This window comes from Erythrolamprus reginae, chromosome 1 (assembly GCF_031021105.1).
Source record: "Erythrolamprus reginae isolate rEryReg1 chromosome 1, rEryReg1.hap1, whole genome shotgun sequence".
Classification (NCBI taxonomy): Eukaryota; Metazoa; Chordata; class Lepidosauria; order Squamata; family Dipsadidae; genus Erythrolamprus; species Erythrolamprus reginae.
Genome location: NC_091950.1, coordinates 81,232,879 through 81,253,805, shown reverse-complemented (window position 1 = coordinate 81,253,805; position 20,927 = coordinate 81,232,879). Strand labels below are relative to the sequence as shown.

Here is a 20,927-nt window from a genome sequence, read left to right as displayed (position 1 = left end):
GGGATCACTTAAAACAACAGAATATAACTCCAAGTAAATCAAACTTCCGTGAAATCAAGCTGTCCACTTAGGAAGCAACACTGATTGACAATCAATTTCATTTTGTTGTCAGCACATTCAACTTTGTACAGAAACAAAGTATTCAATGAGAATATTTCATTCAGATCTAGGATGTGTTCTTTGAGTGTTCATTTTTTTTGAGCAGTGTATAATTCTAATTTCCAGCCACATGTTACTATTAATTTGGCTATTCTCTCAAAGTATATCTTGCTTACCCCTCCCCCCCTCTCACGAGACTAGGATGCTAGACCGAGATATGTTAACCCAATGAGATTTGAACATACCGTAGATCCCTTCAATCCCACTGCAGTTATGTAGTGTAGTATTCTACAATCTTGATGCCTTTCAGAAGTGTGGTCATTGCTTTCCAGAATTTTTAGCATTAGAATAGAATAGCACAGCATAGAATTTTATTTATTGACTGATTGACTGACTTCTATGCTGCCATTCTCAACTGACTCAGGGTGCCATACAGTAGTGTTTCCCAACCTTGGCAACTTGAAGATATCTGGACTTCAACTCCCAGAATTCCCAGTCAGCATTTGCTGGCTGGGGAATTCTGGAAGTTGAAGTCCAGATATCTTCAAGTTGCCAAGGTTGGGAAACACTGGCGCACAGCATAATAAATACAATACAATGTGTAGAGATCTAAGGTTTTTTAAAAATAATAATAGAAAATTAAGGAAATTTCTAAAACCCATGTATCCCACATTCATCCAATCCAGTCACTCACAGCATCGGCCGGAGCCAATCTCACTGCTCACGGCCCCCGTGGCCGCTGGCAGAGGTTTTCAAAGCTTTGCGAAAGACCAGGAGGGAGGGGGCAGTACATTTCTCTGGAGAGTTTGTTCCAAAGGGCTGGAGCTGCCACAGAGAAGGCTCTTCCCCTAGGTCCCACCAGATATTGTCTGGCCAACAGGACCTGGAGAAGACCGACTCTGTGGGCCCTAACTGGCAGCTGGGATGCATGAGGCAGAAGACAGTCCTATAGGTAATCTGAATAGTCCTGTAGGTAATCTTTATTGGCCAAGTGTGATTGTCCTTGGTGGCTAGCGATGGTAACTAGTGACATGTGTTTCAAAGGTACGAGTTCTTTGATGCTATTAAGGTTAGACTCCTACTTATCTAACTATATGCTAGTGAAAATTTTCATTGTATAGAATGCTGTAGGGTTAAATAATGCAGATCTATGTTTCTATGTTTCTATCTTCTTTCAGATATGAAAGAAAAAGTATTGTTTCCATTCAGCATTTGACTCAGTATCAATATATTGTATTTCAGTTCAAACTAAAGGATTTCATACCTTCCAGCCAGTGTTTGTTCCATATAACTAAAGTTAAAGCACAGAGCTTCAACAGTCAAATGTATTTTCTGAATAGGGTTAAAGCTTTTAAATCCTTACCACATGATTTGTTATCAACTAAGACATAGTTTGACTTGCCTTTGGTTAGTCTGTTGCTTGAATTCATCAATTTGCAGTTTATTCAACAATGCACATGATAAAATGTGGATTACAATGGTGCATAAAATATGACTATTCTGTTTTGTTAATTATCACTTTATCAATGTGAAAAATTCTATCTATGGAGATTCTCAGTTATCCAGGTCATGATTGTCCCAAAGGTGTTTTTTCAAGAGGCAACTAGACTTTCTTGGTTTTTCTTTGAAGACATTTCACTTGTTTAAAATATTATTTTTTTCTCCAGCTTCTCCATATACCTTAAGAGAATATCAGTACGTACATTTTCAAATCAATCAGAATTCAACAACCTATTTTTACACCTAATCTTGCTGTTACTAATCAGTCTGTTTTTCTTTTCCTTCACACTCCCCCCTCTCCATCTCCTTCTCCCCTACCTACCTTCTTGGTCTTTTGCTCTCCCTCCTTCTCTCTCCTCCTTCCCCCTTCTCCTCCATCCCAACATCCAACATTTCACTTCTCATCCAAGAAGTTTCTTCAGCTCTGACTGGATGGTGCGAAATGAAAGGATTTATATTTCTTGCAAATAGCTGGACATTTGCATTCTTTTAGAGAGTTGTTGAGGCCATTTTGAAGGTTTATCCTGTATCCTCAGGGTCACTTGAGTAGAGCAAATGGATATTGGAACTGCTGAAAGGCTCTTCATCTTTCTTGGATGAGAAGCAAAACGTCTTCAAAGAAAAACCAGAAAGTCCAGCTGCCTCTTGAAAAAGCATCTCTGGGACAATCATGACCTGGATGACTTAAGAATCTCCATAGACATCAATTGGATGTAAACAGCTTTTCATTAAGAAAGTCTATACAAAGTCTATTAAAAATATCTAAATACAACATGTATAGAAATAAAATAAGCTTCTTTTTATTTGAAAGGTAAATTTTTAGCATTTTTCTCCCCAAGCTATACTAAAACTCTTTCAAATTTAAATAATTTATATATAGTAGACAATTATAAATCATTTCAATAGGACAACTTGATCAAAACGCTGGGCATCTAAACAGTATGGCTTTATACAATGTATCTCAATCACATCACATTTTTTATGAATTATACAATATCCTATATTATATTACAGTCATTTAAAAAAAGAACTAACAAGTTCTTTCACTATCTTCTAGCCCCCTTCTCCCCAGTATAGAACATAAGACAAAAACATCCATTCAGCAGCTCTGGAACATTGCTCAATACATCTCCATTCCAATTGTACAATTTGATTTGATTTGATACATGTACCTAACATTTTACTGAGTCACCGTTTGAGTCTATTAAAAAGTGCACCTGTCCAAAGTATGGATAAAGTACATTTGCTGTTGTCATAGTGGACCTAGATTACCGCTCCTAGAAATAAATTTTACAAATGCAAGCCTGTTAGGTCACAGAATATTACAAAAAAACATTGCACATATGTGAAACTTAATCCCTAAATTAAGTATTTTGCAAATGTTGTATTAAGCTTTTTGTTTTCTAAAAAACCAATCCTTTAACTGTTTATCTTGGAGTTAAGTTACAGTTAGCAACCCTTCCAGGTTCTCATCCATAAAATGTGAGAAAACATAAAAATAAGTACCAAAATTAGGGCTCTTTTAATAAATGCTACTCAGCAGAACTTATTGAAGCTTCATTCACTCAACAGAACTTCAAGTTTCAGTCCCAAATAAATTCAAGAAAAAGACACACTTAAGACAATTTAAACAATGTTGGGTTGAGCTTTTTTGCCAGCATGAATATTGTCTGAGTGGAATTCCACTCAGAATGTTCTTTTGCCACCCCTGCACAACACAGCAGAATTTGCTTTACTAGTATGGAGAATTCCTCACTCATGTGCAGATCTGGGAAGCATAAGTGACTTTAGGAGGAAGGAAAATGACACCAACAGCTTCCACCAGTGAGATCTGTTTGTGAACAAGGTCTTCCCACGGGGAACCAATTCTGTATCCAACACTTTCAGTTCCACATTTACAAGCTTAGATATAAAAGCATATAAAAGAAATATGGCTGGGATCAAACCATTATAAGTCAAAAGGTTTGACAATTGGAAGAAGTTTTGCTGTGGGGATTGGGTTTTTTGGTGATCCTCTATACCGAGACTTTGTTCCTGCCATTTTCCTGAGAGCATATTTATTGGGTGTACCCACTGAAGCATTTAGGCTTGTGCTCATTTTCACAACCGTTTTTGGAGCTTCGTGGTTAGTTAAGTCTTCAAGCACAGATTTGGAATTATTAAATGTTTCTTTGACTGTTTTCTCTGATGCATAATTCAAATGAGGATAGGATTTGGGAAACTGATCATATTTTTCTTTGCATGTCACTTTAGAAGGTAGTGGATTTGTCAGTGAATTGTCTGTAGTTACTGCATAGGAAGACAATGCAGTTTCGTAGCTCACTGATTTAACAAGGGAAGTGCAGCCATCACCAGCTTGTTTAGAAGTAATTGACTGTCTATGCGTTTCCAAGAGGGAATTTATTCTCCTTACAGATTGACGGACTGGGGTACGTTGAAATTTAAGCGTTGGCTTACTTCTGATTGCAGAATGTGGTTCGTTTAATGAAAGTTTGTTGAACCAATGTATATGATCAGCCACTTTTGCTGAAGGGGAAGATCTGGATTTGTCATAGGATTCTGTTTGAATAAAAAGTTGGTCATTTTTTCCTCCACCTTCTGAGAAAGAGGTCTCTTTCTTTGAATTACAGCATTTAGATTCCTTTTTTGGACAGATAAATTGCTTATTTGATTCCACTATCTCCTTCTGCACATTATTTACATTATTCAACTGAATAACATGAGGTGTAATCAACTGGTCCACTTCTTCTAATCCATCACTTTGATTTAAAATCTGGATTGGATGATCACTCTTATTATTTTGAAAGAGGAGTCTATTAATAGCATTAACCTGATCAGTGGTATTCGATTTAGTGACTGGTTTTGCAAACTGAGGTTCCTCATTAACATCTTTTTTACCTATTGTTTTAAAAGAATTGTTCTTGAATTTTAGTTCTGGGCTCTTGAATTTTAGTAAATTTGATGTTGAAGGCCCAGTTTCATATAAATCATGTAAGTTGCTTCCAGATTCAGAAAACGCTTTCTTAATTTTCAGTAGCATGTGTTTAGTTAAATTATTTTCATCCTCACAAAAAGATGTCTTTTGTTTACTGCTATCACATTCATTACTTGCGAACATGGGCTCAGTAGGAATAACCAATGGATTTCTATTAAAAGGAACAGTTTCAGAAGAAGATATTTCTGTTTTAGGGCACCCCATTAATGAAATTCGGGTCTCCTGAGAGTCTGTTGTTGCAGGACCAATCCAAGATTTTCGATACTTTGCTGCAATATGATGGCTTGGTATTTGTACATTTTCTTCTGACTTGCTGAGGTTTTTCAAACCTTAAAAAATAGACACTTTAAAAAAATCAGCAAAATTGAAATTGTACACAATAAATTAACATTAATACTATAATTCCAGATAACATATATCAAAATTCTGCTTTTATACTATAGTACCATGTAATATGGTACTTCACTGTACCAATAGCGTTACTAAGATAAAAAGTCATTAGTGAACTAGCTAGTGAACTAGCTTTAAAATAACATATAAATGTAATAGTTGTGCCATTTTGATCTCTTTTTCTTAACTTGGGGACACACTGTACTTCTCCATGTTAATTCTAGTGCCATATATGAATTATGTTGGAAGGAACAAAAATCTTAATGTTTGAAGCCATCTCCACAGAATCATTCTATACATTTAGAATGTATGTTGTATTTTTTCGGTGTAAGACGCAACTCCCCTCCGCCCAAAAAATGAGGGTGGAAATGTCGGTGCATCTTATGAATAAGCCACTTTTGGCCTTAAGCCAAAAGAGAAATGGGTATGGGTTTTTTGTTTTGCAAAAATGGGGTAAACAGAGGGTCTGGTATGCCTGCAGAGAGCTCCTGGGGACTGGGGGGAAGCAAAAATACCCCTATTTTTGTGAAAAATGGGCGAAAAATGGCCCTTTTACGCAAAAACAGGGGCATTTTGTCTCCGCCAGATTCCAGGAGCTCTCTGCAGGCTTTCCAGACCCTTTGCCCATCCCATTCTTGCAAGAGCTCATTTTTCGCAAAGATGGAGGTGTTTCTGCCTTCTAATTACCCCAACTAACATAACTGGAGGAAGAATTCTGAAACTGAATCCACTAGTCTTAAAGCTGTCAAGACCTCTGGATTAGGGGTACAAGGGTCTTCAAACTCCCATTCCTGAGATAGCATGACTGGAAGAGGAAGTCTGGGAGTTGAAGTCCACAAGTCTTAAAGCTTGAAGCTTGTAAAAAGTGTACATGGTTGTAAAAAGTATTCTGCTACACTGGTATAAAAAGTATACATGGTTGTAAAAAATATTCTGTTACACTGATATTTTATTAAATTATATATTATTACACCTACACCATTTGGTTCAGAATACTTTTTTCCTTGTTTTCCTCCTCTAAAATCTAGGTGCATCTTATACTCCGAAAATACGGTATTTAAAACTGAAGTATCAAAAAGGAATATTCAGTGGTACCTCTACTTAAGAACTTTAATTCATTCCATGACCAGGTTCTTAAGTAGAAACGTTCTTAAGTAAAAGCAATTTTTCCCATAGGAATCAATGTTAAAGCAAATAATGCGTGCAAGCCCATTAGGAAAGAAATAAAAGCTCAGAATTTGGGTGGGATGAGGAGGAGGGGGTGAGAACAGTCGCACCCAAAGGAAGAATATGAAGTGAGGGGAATTTTTAAAAAATCCAAAACTTTAAGGCTAAAAAAAAAAAGAGGGACTCTGAGGCAGCGAGGAGCACACACTTCCCATACACCTGGCGCAAGGCTATCTCCCATACACTGCCTCCCATACACTGGCTGCTGCTGCTTCTACCTGCTGCCTCTTCCTTCCCATGCTAAAGGGCTCCCCTCTCCTCTCGCTTGTTTTATAGCCGGCACCTTTCCTTCGCTGTGGTGACTCCTCGGCTGCCCAGAGAGAAAGGGAGTATTTCTTTTCTCTGGGCACTGACAGAGGTTTATTCCCTGTCCAAGCACTGAGAAAGGAAAATGCTTTGTTCATTCTGGACTGTCAAAACCCCCTTAAGCACCACCAAAAGGCTCCTCTGGCAGCCCAGATGGCCGGGATTAAAGGGGGAATGGCAGGAAACTGGCCGGGCCTCCGTGCCGCTCTCAAATTTCCTAGGAAATTTTTCTGGGCTCAGGTTTTTAAGTAGAAAATGGTTCTTAAGTAGAGGCAAAAAAATCTTGAACACTCGGTTCTTATCTAGAAAAGTTCTTAAGTAGTGACGTTCTTAAATAGAGGTACCACTGTACTAGGAAAATAATTTCTGGTAACTTATATCTCAATACATGACCAGAAGTAATCACTTGTATTCTGAAGTGCAAATCGGTACATATGTCCAATTATAAACACAGTAGTCTCATTTTGAAAAGGAACAGTACACCAATAACATGCTACTGCTGCCAGTATGGAAACACAGTAGGACACAGTAGTATAGATTTTTGAGATACCAGATATATCTGGACTGAGATTGACTCAGCCCATTTTGGCCCTATGGATAAGCTATTGATGAAACCTCTCAGTTCTAATAGTTTTTCTTAAATTCAAATAGCCGACAAGATAATCAAACACTGCAGAAAACTGGCAGCAAAGAGAAAAAGTATGGTAGTCATTGTAGTGTACAGACGATATTATTATTATTATTATTATTATTATTATTATTATTATTATTATTATTAAGATTTGTATGCCGCCCCCATCCGAAGACTCAGAACGGCTCACAACAAGATGATATAGTTTGCTGTGTATTTCTGTGCATGTGTGTCTGACCCATAGAAACAGCAGAGAATTGGAGAAATGTTCAATTCAGCTACCTTATCTTAATACTAAAACAGGACACTATTACATTTCAGATTATACTTTTACACATCTTTAAAATGGATATGGCTTTCTGGAAGTATTCTATGCCATTTAAAAGAAGATACAATAGCACTGAGCCTCTTCAGGTCAAGAATTTATTTTAAAAAGTTTCTTCCATTTTGTTAAGTTGTCTAGAACAATAATAAAGCAGTCTTTAAAAAAATAATCCAATAATTTGAACATTCTATAAGCATTTATTGTTATTGACTTAGGTCTTTGCATCCAAATTCAGCAGTCCCACATTGCCAGCAATACACTTCCCAGCAATTTGCCTCCTTGCAGCTAGTTTCACTTTCAGTTCTAGCAGGTGGCCTATCTGTGCTGAATCAGCTGTGGGTTGGGAGGCTCATAATGAGTTTCTTGTGCTAATTAGGTTCTGGGCTGTTTGCTGCAAGAGATAAATTGCTGGGAGGCAGAGACCAAAGGGTAGCAGTCTCTAGATGGGGCTACATTCATGTATAAGATGCACCCAGGTTTTCACCCTCCTTTGGGGGGGGGGGGGGGGGTGTTAAAAAGGTATGTCATATACCCTGAAAAATATGATAGCTTAGATCAAGAATCAGCTACAGCTACAGAATATGGAAAGGAGGCTCTCTAGAAGCCAAAAACATCCTCCCAGAGTTTTTGTGTAGGCCAAAAATCAGCTGGCTGGCACATACATGCATGGCTAGGGCCACGGCTCATGTGCCAGCAGATATGACTTTGCATGCCACCTGTGCCATAGGTTTGCCATCACTGCCCTAAACCCTCACCCCATAATGTAGTGCAACACAATACTATTGTTACTGAAAAAGGTTTGCTATATCAAGGTTTTATTATATTTACCCTTTTTAAATTATATACTTACCAACACATGGGCTTAACAATGTTGCAGGCTTCATAGTCCCTAATCCATTTTCTTTATCTTGATGACCAGCAAGCCGGTGACCAATGTTTTCAGCTCTGTTGTTATCTTCATGCTCCACTGCAGTATTCTTAATTTTTTTAAAAAAAGTTTGATATAATTTTAATCAGTTGATACAATTCTTCTACTCCTTTACATTCTCATAAACATAGAGAGCACCTAGGACTTCTAACAAGAAACCACACCATAAGAGAGAATGGACTAGCAGGCCATTAATAAGAAGACAAGAAGAGAAGAGGAATGAAAGCAAGACTAAATTGGTAAATGCTAACAATTAAGTATAGGTAAGTTTAAATCAGAAAAATAGCAAACATCTTTATGGAGATGTCAGTAAGCAAGCCTTTTTAACACACGACCTATGTCACACAACAGATTGAATTACCTTTCAGTCTTTATTACAACTAATGAACCAACAAGAATATTGTCCCAAAGGTGCTTTTTTTCAAGAGGTAACTGGACTTTCTGGTTTTTCTTTGAAGATGTTTAGCTTCTCATCCAACAAGCTTCTTGGATGTGAAGCAAAACATCTTCAAAGACCAGTAAGTCCAGTTGCCTCTTGAAAAAAGCACATTTGGGACAACTATGACCTGGATGACTGAGAATCTTCATAGATAACAAGAATATTCTGCAAAAGACTAAAATTTGCCTAAAATTACGAGTCAGATGAAATGGTCAGATGAAACTGCTCTATTTTTCTCTTTAACTTCCAACTATAACCAGTTGTAATGAATTGTTTTGTGCATCTGTATCTATGAATATTGGTTGCATGGAGTTTACAGAAGTTACTATTTCCATTAAGGAGTGAAATATGGTTTTATATATAGCTCACAAGTACCTGTCTGTTGCTTCTTCCAAGAATGAACTTTAATCGTAATGACTTGCGTACCATTTCTTTCCGGCTGATTTTAGGAGAAAAACAACCTGTTTTTCCAGATTCAACTCTGAAAGGAAAGAGAGGTAAGTTGACTGAATACTGTTCTAAACTCCTGATGAGAACCGGTTTGGTATAGTGGTTAAAGTACTGGCTTAGAAACAAGGATATTATGAGTTCTAATCCCATTTTAGGCATGAAAACTGGCTAGATGGCTTTAGGCTAGTCACCTTTTCTTTCTCCGTCCAATGCACATTATAGGATTGTTGCTTTGGGGAAAATAGGATGGTGGACTACTGTATATGTAGGTAGAATAAAAATAAATATTATCTACATTTAAAAGTTATATTCTAAAATCAGCTAATTTGCAAGGAAAGTAACTATTTAAGAATAAGCTAGTTAAACATAGCAACAAAAATGATAAAAAAGAACATCTATTGAAAGTAGGTTATGGGAATCCATTCCTGAATAGATAATAGAACATTAGTGTCAGCTACAGAATGATTACTTTTTCATATGATAAACAATGAACTTTAAATTAATTCCTGGATGTTTCAATGTAACTTTCCATTCATGAAACAAATATTAAAACTGAGAAGTGAGCTAAATATTTCTAAATATGTTTATCATTTTTTTTTATTTATTGGATTTGTATGCTGTCCCTCTCCGTAGACTTGCGGCGGCTCACAACAAACATAGAATGCATAATAAAACAATTTGATCCAATTAATAACAGTTACAAGACTTAAAAACATCCTAAAAACTTAAAAACATTCAATTAACATTCACTCAATCAATAGATCATTCTAACTATGTTCATTAGTCAGGGGGGAAGAGATCTAATGGCCCCAGGCCATGAATAAATTCATGAATAAATTAACAATGAATGAAATATTATCAAAATAATAAAGTATAAAGAGTATAAAGAGGGAAAACATTTTACTATAGTAAAATAACATGGGAACCAAGACATGAAGTAGCTTTTAAAAAATCCAAAGGCCACAAGATTTGACTCAGTCATAGTATTTAGTCCTGAAATATACTATGATACCTTCTGTACCAGAAGTGCCTATTTTAACAAGCATACCTTTGTACTTTTTTATTGGCAATCCTTTTGCTCCTTCGACTTCTTACATTAGAGTGAGACTTCTCGCAAGTATGTGAGGTAGATAATGAAGCTTCAGATGCATCCAGAGACACAAAAGGGCTATCTACAAATGGAGCTATAGGATTTACAAAAAATAACACCTCATTTTAAAATTATTCTACTTAAGAATATAATTTTTATGCATAAAAATATCTCATTGGGTCCCACTTCTTGGTAACAAATTAGATAAATAAATTACAATATCATAATCTTTCATATTCTGCTTAGTCAAACAAAAAAATTACTTGGCCCAGGAATCTATTCTTTATACCATATTCTAAAAATGATGATTCTACAGATTTTATTAAAATATTAAGAGTTTTCATTTTTATTATTTCCAACTCATTTGAATGTAAGAAAAGAATGTCTACCTCCAACAGGAGAATAAACTTCTGGGGGGAAAAAGAGAACTGGACCAAATATGATGTGAATAAAAGAAAGACCATGTTTAAAAAATGGACAGGATGTGGCTGGGTATTGCAGAGAAAAAAATGCTGAAAAATGTTGGCAATACATTCCTGTGGCAGAGAAAGTTGGGCAATGGCTCAGAATGCTTGTAGCTGTTCTGTTTCAGCCCCCTTTTCTTTCTACTCTCGGGGTAGTACTAGGTTTATTTACACCCCAGCAATACAGTCACAAAACGTTGTAGTATATTATGGAATATGTCATCTGATTATCCTCATGGTCAGTTCAATTATTGATGACTTCTTCAAACACATCTAGGAATTTGTGCCAGAAATAGCTAAGAACTCAAATTAGTCTTTAAAGATTCAAAGACTTTCAAAATTACTTGATTTTTCTTTTCTTTTCCAATAATGAAATCTTTTCCAAAACTTTTAAATGTAGATAATTCAGTGTATGTCTACTCAGTGATACTATATCAAACTGTCATTTAATTTTAAGTTACTCTCAAAGCATGTGAAATGCTTTCAATGCTATGTAAATCCTGTTAAGCAATACGAGAAATAAAGAAAATGTCATGGTAGTGTTGTTTGTACAGAGTACTTATGCATTGTTGTCTATAATGAAGTGTACAGAGATAGAAATTTGAACACCCAGAGAACATTGCTGAATGGTTTAACTCTACCTGATCCAGGTGTTAAGCTAATGTTAAAAGGGGTATTTGGTGGCATTTCAGGACCCGTGCTATGTCGAACAGATCGTCTTTTCTTGCTAGATAAGCGTTGACAGGAATCAGCAGGATATTTACGCTTAAAATTTGGAGTAACCATCACTGGAGTCACTGATGAAAAGACTGTAAAGAAAATATATATGTGTGCAGTCAAATATTTAATATGGAAAAACATACAAAATATAATTAATTGTATATGCAGCACATTTGTGAATAGAAATTATTTGCTTCATCCTACAATTAGCAATGTGAAGAGCAATGAAAAGAAGAAACTGAAAAATTGGGGGGAACTTACTTCTCACCCTAAAAAAAGAGGAACTTGAGGAAAATTGGAACAATCCACCTTATCTATTCCTTTATATTAAATATTTAAAAATTGACAACAATATTTTTTCAAGGAGGAACTAAACTTAGGGTTGCAAATAATTATGCTTTTTAAGTCTAATTGTGTCCATTTAATACAAACATTCACAGGATATGTACAAGCCTAGTCTATATAGCCTTTTGTTTTTGATGTCTTCATTTGGATTCCAATGCTGAGCAAAGAGTTAGATTTAGTGGTTTAAAGAGCCCCTTGCGCATACTGTTTACCATGTTTTGTAATGCTTATTTAATTACATGGTTATATTCTTCCTTTCTTCCAGGAGTTGGCATACATGAGCATCTCCATTTAATTGCACAACAGCAACCCTGCGCAATATGTTGCACTGGGAGAGATTGGCTGAGCCAATTTGAGTTTCTATGGCTAAAGGTGGCATTGGAACGGAATTGTCCTAGTCCAACATGTTAACCACTACATCCTGTATGTAAAATTAAGCACTGCATGGTCATATAAAAATATTTCTGTTTCTGTCCATACGGTTTGCCATTATTTTTTAAAAATGCAACAATTACCATGTTTATATTTTCCCACATGTTAGAACAAAGCCATGCAATGTAACTCAAAAGGAGGATTTCTCGTTAGCAATATAAGTAAAATGCTTTTGGTGAATGTCTGCAAACTGAAATAACAGCTGAACTATCCTTTTAGTTGTTACAGTGGCAAAGTACAAAATGGCACTAAGCTTTAATATGCAGCAAAATAAGCAGGTCATGTCTTCAAGCATAAAACTCACTTCAATGGAATAGTATATGTACTGACTTGCTTACATTGTTATCTACCATATACTATTCCAGTACTGTAATATTAACGTGTTCAAGCCTTGCTGACATGAAGGGCTTCATGCAAATGCACTATACCTACCACATTGGTCTCTCTGAGGAGTAGTGGAGGGTGTTCTGTTAGATTTAAGTTTATTCAGAGCTCCACTAACAATATCTGAAATTGAAGATACATCAAGCAATCAACATTTTAATGTTTAATTTCTTTTTTTATTTAGCCCTTGATAAACATTTACATTTTTAAACCTTGAGTTTAAAAAAAAACAATTGTAGAAATTGCGAAAGCAATTTACTTATTACCTCCTATGCTCTGTCGTCTCCTTCTCAAGTGTTCAGAGGGAGTTTCTATTTCGCTTTCTTGATCGTCACGGACCACAGGTGTAGAAACAGAATCATCAATCCCAAGTATGGATGGTATTTTTTCTAGGATAAACTTTGGTATTTGGCCTGAAAAAGATATAATTATGTTCCTCAAAAACAAAAAGACTAAACAATGTTCTAATGTCATAATGTTGATCATCATCACCTTACCTATTGCTTCTGCATGATCAATCAATGTCTGCAGAACTCCAGCCTGCAAGCGGAGTTTCTTCTCAGTGTGTACAGATATTTTTTCAATTTCATTTGAGTGCAAGAGATTTGGAGCAAAAATTACTGCTAGATTACAACTATCCATCTTGTTCTCAGATCTATGCAATGGAAAAAGAATAGAATAGCTTTATATTTCATATTTGTTTAAATATACAGTGTTTAAATATACAGTATATTGTTTAAATATTGTTTAAATATACAGTACCTCTACTTAAGAATGCCTCTACTTAAAAACTTTTCTAGATAAGAACTGGGTGTTCAAGATTTTTTTGCATGAAGGCCCAGCCAGTTTCCTGCCATTCCCCCTTTAATCCCGGCCATCTCAGGCTTTTCTAGGCTGCCAGAGGAGCCTTTCAGTGGCGTTTAAGGAGGCTTTGGCAGTTTAGAGTGAACAAAGTATTTTCCTTTCTCTGGGCGCTTGGAGAGGGAATAAACCTCTGCCAACGCCCAGAGAAAAGAAACACTCCCTTTGCTTTTTTTTTAACCCTTAAAGTTTTGTATTTTTTTGATTCCCCTCATCTCACCTTCTTCCTTCAGCAGTGACTGTCCTCCTCCTCGTCCCACCCAAATTCCAAGCTTTTATTTCTTTCCTAATGGGTTTGCATACATTATTTGCTTTTACATTGATTCCTATGGGAAAAATTGCTTCTACTTAAGAACGTTTCTACTTAAGACCCTGGTCACAGAACGAATTAAGTTCTTAAGTAGAGGTACCACTGTAATACTATTTAATATTCATTGTTCAAAATGCTAAATCAGCATTGATACTAAAGAGTTCTTAATTACAAACTAGTTACTGCAACTTTGGTGCTAATATTTCTACTATAAACTTGATACAAGATTGCTTTCCCAAGCATGCTGTTATCTTGCACAGATAAGTATTAAAATGAAGTATTATAATCAGAGTATGTTTTAGTCATTTATGCTTTCTTTTTAACTACATGCTCCAAAAGAATAAATATTCTTCCTAATGTTTCATTTTTTAATTGCCTAGAAATAGTTAAACTCTTATATCTTTATCAATATGATGTATTTTGAATAATACTGCTTACTAAAAATAAGTATCAAAATACATATGATTATGTATAATTTTAAATACATATACAACTCTGATTAGTTTAAGGCATCAAAATATTCCAATTCAAAAGCAGAAGTACTCTAAACCACCCCATGGCTGTCATAACTTCTACAGTTCCACTGCAGGCATATAACAGGCATATAATCAAAGCCAAAATCTTCATGAAATCTGCAGATTACCTTAGAGATACTTTTTTGAGAAACTGGAAGAAATATCTGAGAGTTTCAATTATTCCGTCATTTACAAGACAAGAGATGAGCAGTGTAGCAGAATTCCGCTCCTCGCTGTCTAACTTCTGGGCCTTAATAAGAGCTTCTTGCAGGTTATAGGGAAGGACTGGCTCCGGCAATTCCCTGAAGAACTGCTTCAGAAGTCCTGCAACATCACATGGTACTGCACTGGATAGGCAATTTTCACCTTTATCCACTTTATTCTAAGAATGATTAAGAAAATAAATATTGTCAATGGAGAAAACAGCATATTTTGATAAATGACAATGGAGATCTAGAAACAAGCTCAGATTTACTGAGTAATTCAACATATCTACATATAGACAATATATTTTGGTTTGGGTATAAATTTGTGGAAAGAGCATGCAAAAACATTAAGTACATCACTGTAAACACATCAACATTGTTAAAAATAAAGCAGAATGGGAAAGTGCTGTACCTTTAAAGTTTTTAAGCGAACAACTGATCCAGATTTTCTGAAGAGTCCCTCTATTTGAATATTTTCTTCCAAGTATTGACAAGCTTCAACTAAAAAGCTGATGAGGGAGAGTGGAGAAAGGGGAGGTAGGGAGAGAGAACACTTGAAATTAGCTTTTGCAATCCTGGTCTTAATTTGTCTACATTCTGATTGGTAAATATTACAGTTAATAGTATTAGATACATAAAGTATTCACTTCATTTAATTCTGAATGAAGTGCAGCATCCTTTATTCTGTAACTAGCAGCTTTGCAAAAATAAAAATGGTTACTTTTATCCTGATATCTATTGTTATTTCTCACCCGCTCCATTATTGCACTGTAATGCTAGTAACAAATTGTTACTCCATTAAGACAAAGAATCATTATGTCTCCTGCTTTTAGAGCCGAGGGTGGCACAGTGGTTAGAGTGCAGCACTGCAGCATACTTCTGCTAACTGCTAGCTGTAGTTAAGCAGTTCAAATCTCACCACAGGCTCAATTTTGACTCAGTCTTCCATCTTTCCGAGGTGGGTAAAATGAGGACCCAGATTGTTAGGGGTAATATGCTGATTCTGTAAACCGCTTAGAGATCGCACTGTAAAAGCACTATATAAGCCTAGATGCTATTACTATTATTGCATTACAGAACGGATTATTGACTGTTATTTGTTGTTGTTGTTAGTTGCTAAGTCATGTTTGACCCATCATGAACCCATGGACAACATTCCTTCAGGCTATCCTGTTCTCTATATCCTCCATTTAAGTCCATTTAAGCTCATGCCTACTGCTTCAGTGACTCCATCCAACCACCTCATTTTCTATTGTCCCCTTCTTTTGCCCTCAATCTTTCCCAGTATTAGGCTCTTCTCCAGTGAATTCTTCCTTCTATTAGATAGCCAAAGTATCTGAGTTTTATCTTCAGGATCAGGCCTTCTAAAGAGCAGTCAGGGTTGATCTCTTCTAGGACTGTTATATTTTTGCCCAAACCTAAATATAATTTAAATATTATCTAATCTAAATTTGCTATATTTGTAAAGATTCTAGTTATAATCAAATTGTAACTTACCAAGGTATATTTCCATATTCACTTACAACTTGAGGTAATTCTTGAAGAGGTATTCCAAATACTTTTCCCTGAAAAATCAAACATATCATTTAATAATGTAGAAAAGTACTATTCACTAACAAAATAAAGAACTAAAATCTAAAGAGGCTTCTGGTATAAATAAATTTACGTCTTTTTAAATGTAGACATATTAGCAAACAAAAAATAAATTGTAATTTGCAAGTCCCTTATTCTAGATTAGTCACTAGACAATCATAATAATAATAATTAATAATAATAATAAATAATAATAATAATTAATAATAATAATTATTATTATTATTATCTATTCGATTTGTATGCCGCCCCTCTCCGCAGACTCAACTTATTTCTAAAATCACAAGATATTAATGTATGTATCTTTTAATGTATCTTTTCAATTTTCCTTATTTTAACAGCCTACCTAAAAGATAAATTAGTCATCTAGAATTTAAAAGTTACAGACCAGAGAAAATAGGATCAATTCAATTATGCTTTGGTCAAGGGGAAAATCTAGCAAAGAACATTTCTAATTAAATCAAGATGTTTTCTTTTGAGCCATTAACATATAGATAAGTATCTTAGCAAGACTATTTTTATCCTTTTAGAAATATTTATCTCTTATGGTTATAATGCTTCTAATGATGCAAGCTGCCCCAAGTAAGTTTGAAATGAGATACTTGTAAGTGGCAAATAAATCAAATAAATAATAAGGCCATTACTTGGTTTTTATACATGTTATTTCCTAAATCGTTGCAACCTACAATCTCACACTGTATCCCTTCATAGGTAGTCTTGATAAAATTATTTGCTAGAATCATTGAGTTAAAGGAAAAGATTCCTCAAGCAAGGAAAACTGCAAGTAGTTTTATTCTCCACATCTTAAATACTCTAAATAGGTGAAATAGTTTCAGGAGCTAAAAATCAATATCAGATCCAAATTTTAAAGGTAACTGCCATTAATTATACTGAGACACAGACCAACAGACTTTTTCATATTCACAAAGGTGCTTTTTCTAGAGGCAGCTGGACTTGTAACTTGTTGCTTGTATCCTAAGATTTTTATTAACATTGATTGCTTCTTCGTTGCTTATTTGATCCCTATGACAAACATTAAGTGTACCACATGATTTTTGACAAATGTATCTTTTTCTTTTATGTAGGTTGAGAGCATATGCACCAAGACAAATTCCTTGTGTGTCTAATCACACTTGGCCAATAAAATTCTATTCTATTCTATTCTGTTTGCCTCTTGAAAAAACACCTTTGGGACAACCATGATTTGGATAATTTGAATCTCCATAGACATTTCCATATTCCCATTTTCAAAAATCAAAGTAGCATTTATTAATCACATTATTTTTTATTGGGTAACACAGAATAGGGCTGGAAGTCAATCTTGAAGGTCTTCTCATCCAACCCTCAAGGAGACATTGTTTCTGTGATGGCAAACCTATGGCATATCTGAGGGCATGTGAGATGTTGCCTTATGTCTGCTCCAGTGTGCATGTGTGCGCTGGCCAGCTGATTTTCAGCCTTCTGGAGGGTAGGGGGAGCTCATTTTTACTCTCCCCAGGCTTTAGGAAAGCCTCCAGAGTCTGTGGATGGTGAAAAACAGGCCTAATAGGCCTACCAGAAGTCCAGAAATGAACCTTTGGAAGGCCTATTGAGCCATTTTTCGCCTTCCCCAGGCTTTCCTGAAGCCTGAGAAGGGCGAAAAATGGTCCAATAGGCCTACTAGAGGTCCGAGCATTACTAATTTAACAACCGCAGTGAATCACTTAGGAAATGTGGCAAAGACAGTCGCCAAATGGGGCAAAACTCACTTAATAAGTTTCTCCCTTAGCCTTAAAGAGTTGGCTTTGCCAGCAGGACTGGGGCCGTTGATTAAAGGAGGTGTTACCTAAATCCGGCCATAAGAGATTTGTATGGTTTCTTTTTAATGGGTTTTAAACTATCTTTTAAATTGTTTTTTAGATTCACTTGATAATGCACTACCTGGCTCTGTGGTTTCTTCCCCAAACCCCAAAAACTTTAACCTTAGATTGTCTACAGTCAACTTCTCCCTGTTTCTAAGAGGTCTGCAAGGGCTGTGCATAAGCGCATCATTGTGCCTACCATCCCTGTCCTACTGTTCTCTTTCATCCTTACTTTTTACATATGTTTATACAAACTACATATTACTATACTATACAGTACATCAATGTTTCCCAACCTTGGCAACTTGAAAATATTTGGACTTCAATTCCCAGAATTCCCAATATCTTCAAGTTGCCAAGGTTGGGAAACACTGCTATACATGTTTGATAGACAGACAAACAAATATTCTTATTGTTGTAAACTGCCCAGAGTCCTTAGGGTGTTGGGCGCTATATACTGTATACTACTCAAAAAAATAAAGCGAACACTCAAATAGCACATCCTAGATCTGAATGAATGAAATACTCATACAAAGTTGAATGTGCACAACAGCCTGTGAAATTGATTGACAGTCGGTGTTGCTTCCTAAGTGGACAGTTTGATTTCACAGGAGTTTGATTTACTTGGACTTATATTGTGTTGTTTAAGTGTTCCCTTTATTTATTTTTTTGAGCAGTGTAAATCAAATCAAATCAAATCTAAATCAACCAATCAATCATAAATATATTTTGGACTCAAATGTGGTCGTAAGCTGAGGACTCCCTGTATTTGCACAGCCCGTTTGCGCAACAGGAAGAATCGCAGCAGGAAAAGGACACAAACGCCCTTTGTGTCTGGATCCTCCTCGGGAACAAGTCAGGAAGCGCCTTCGAGCGAAAGGGAAGCCCCAAACCGGCTGCAAGGAGGGCAGCTGCCTGGCTTATAACAGATGCGGAAGCCTGGGCCAGCGCAATCCCCAAATCCCCGCAACCCGTCACGAGTGTCCGCAAGGGCGCCTGATGGCGGAGAGTCGCCCTCCGTGGTACCGTCTGACTCACTTCTCCCGCGACCGTCGACCTGGACGCTTTCCTCTTCCCGCTGCGATTCTTCAGCTTGATCCCGTAGGCGGCTCGGAGCTGCTGCTGCACGGCCAGCTGGGCCACCCTTTTCCCGGGACCGTCCATAGCCACCCTTCCGAACCGCTCGCAGTCGTCTTCCTCACCGCCCGGCCATCGTCTTCTCAAGCCACCCGTTCTCTGGAGCAAGCCGTCAATCAGCCACTCAAACAGAGCGCCTGTCCGGCCCCCGCTCTCTGATTGGACCGCTTCTGTCTTCGAACGCTCAGGACCCCTGGGCGCCTTTCAACGGCCACCGTGGTTAAAAAAAAGGGGAGGAGGGAATCGCGTCGAAAGCCTGTCATCCCGTGAGGAAAGATAGAGGAAGTGGTGGTAACGATATAGTTAGCCGCGGAGCCTTCGCGGTTTTTTTACGAGTCCCGTGGGATTAGGCGATAAGGAATCGTGTGAGAGGAAATCATACAGTACATAAGCCAAACGTTCAGGCGACAGCTGTAGGCACCTAAAGGTCCTAGCATTTAAAAATAAAACTTAGAGCCACTAAACATGAAGAGTGATTTCATGTTTCTGAAAGCTTTGATTTTCGATTTGAGAGTGTCTGATGGCTCTATGGATAAATGCAACCCATCGTGACTTCTTTTAGCAATACAGTACTGTAGTAAAAAAATGTTTTAATAATAAATGCATATATTTGCGGGGGGGGGGGCAAAAAAAGCCACTTTGCGAAATTATTCGGTGTTTCGACGACTGGGTTCTTTCCAATTCATACCAACTGGGTGCCTAAGTTTTATGACCAACAATAACAAAATCTTTTAAGATCTGTGCTATTTCATCCAAAGAAACTGAATGAGAGACCATAGTTTGTTAGCTAAACCACGCTTGGCAGGGGTTACACACTGCAGCAAACCTAAAAGTTTGGTGTACAGACTGGGGTAGTTATGCTTAATGTGCTAAACTCATCATCTTAGTATCTTTTGGAGGAATAAGACTAAGGACTGTTGTGAAGGAAAACCAAATGACTTGCTTTAGTCTTGGTCATAAGGAACAAGGTAATTCAATAAGGTGGGTTTTTTGTTTTGTTTTTGCCTTGCAAAGTGAAATATTGATAATCCTTCAAATCATTTTGCAGTTCCACTAATTCAATGGGATTTACAATCAAAAGCCAAGAGATTCAACACTTGACATTTTATTCCATATGCCAATAGTGTGGAATTATGATTATTAATAACTTGTGGTAAAACTAGTTCATCTGGTGGTGTATCCTGAATAGTGCAATTATGTGAACAAAATTAAATAGCAACCAAACCATACAATGAAAATATACTAATAAGTTAAAATAGCCTGCCCAAGGCAACTTATCCTTAAAGAATAAATAAAACTAGAATGAGTGCAAAGATTTTGGATAAACCAATTCTGTGGAGAAAGAAAGAAAGAAAGATTAATTTCAAATTTCTTCAATAATCTAAAATTTCTGCATCAGTAGCAGCATTATTAGATCATTTCTGTTTGCATTTTAATGTTGTAAAATGAGAGATATAACAGAAGGGGGAGCTCCTGTCTGAGACACTGAAAGTTCCTTCTGTCACCAACAATACAATATCACAATCTTGGTTGTTACGTTACATCATATTTCACAATATAAATTGTACTATTTTATTTATTTATATATCTTTATATGTGTATATTGTTACAAGTAGTCTTTAATTTACAATCACAATTGAGCTAAAATTTATCCTACTAAGCAAGACAATTGCTTTATTATACAGACTTTTTTGCTAGAGTTCTTAAGTGAATCACTGCAGTTGTTAAGAGAATTGCGT

At 36.4% G+C, this 20,927-nt stretch overlaps 1 protein-coding gene across 2 annotated transcripts; it reads right to left on the bottom strand.

The window, feature by feature from the left end:
* Positions 1-2,377: 2,377 nt before the first annotated feature.
* ARHGAP11A (Rho GTPase activating protein 11A) lies at positions 2,378-19,351 on the bottom strand. Of its 2 annotated transcripts, XM_070756469.1 has the most exons (12): positions 19,090-19,351; positions 16,115-16,182; positions 15,030-15,126; positions 14,540-14,793; positions 13,223-13,380; positions 12,992-13,138; positions 12,774-12,848; positions 11,486-11,653; positions 10,339-10,474; positions 9,216-9,321; positions 8,324-8,450; positions 2,378-4,923 (listed from the first exon to the last, which is right to left on the bottom strand). In XM_070756469.1, the coding sequence occupies exons 1-12, from the start codon at positions 19,213-19,215 to the stop codon at positions 3,548-3,550; spliced, it is 2,838 nt and encodes a 945-aa protein (XP_070612570.1). In that variant the 5' UTR covers positions 19,216-19,351; the 3' UTR covers positions 2,378-3,547. The 2 variants fall into 2 exon arrangements, with proteins under 2 accessions (XP_070612570.1, XP_070612563.1); XM_070756462.1 differs by lacking the exon at positions 12,774-12,848 and having other exon boundaries at positions 19,090-19,343.
* Positions 19,352-20,927: the final 1,576 nt, after the last annotated feature.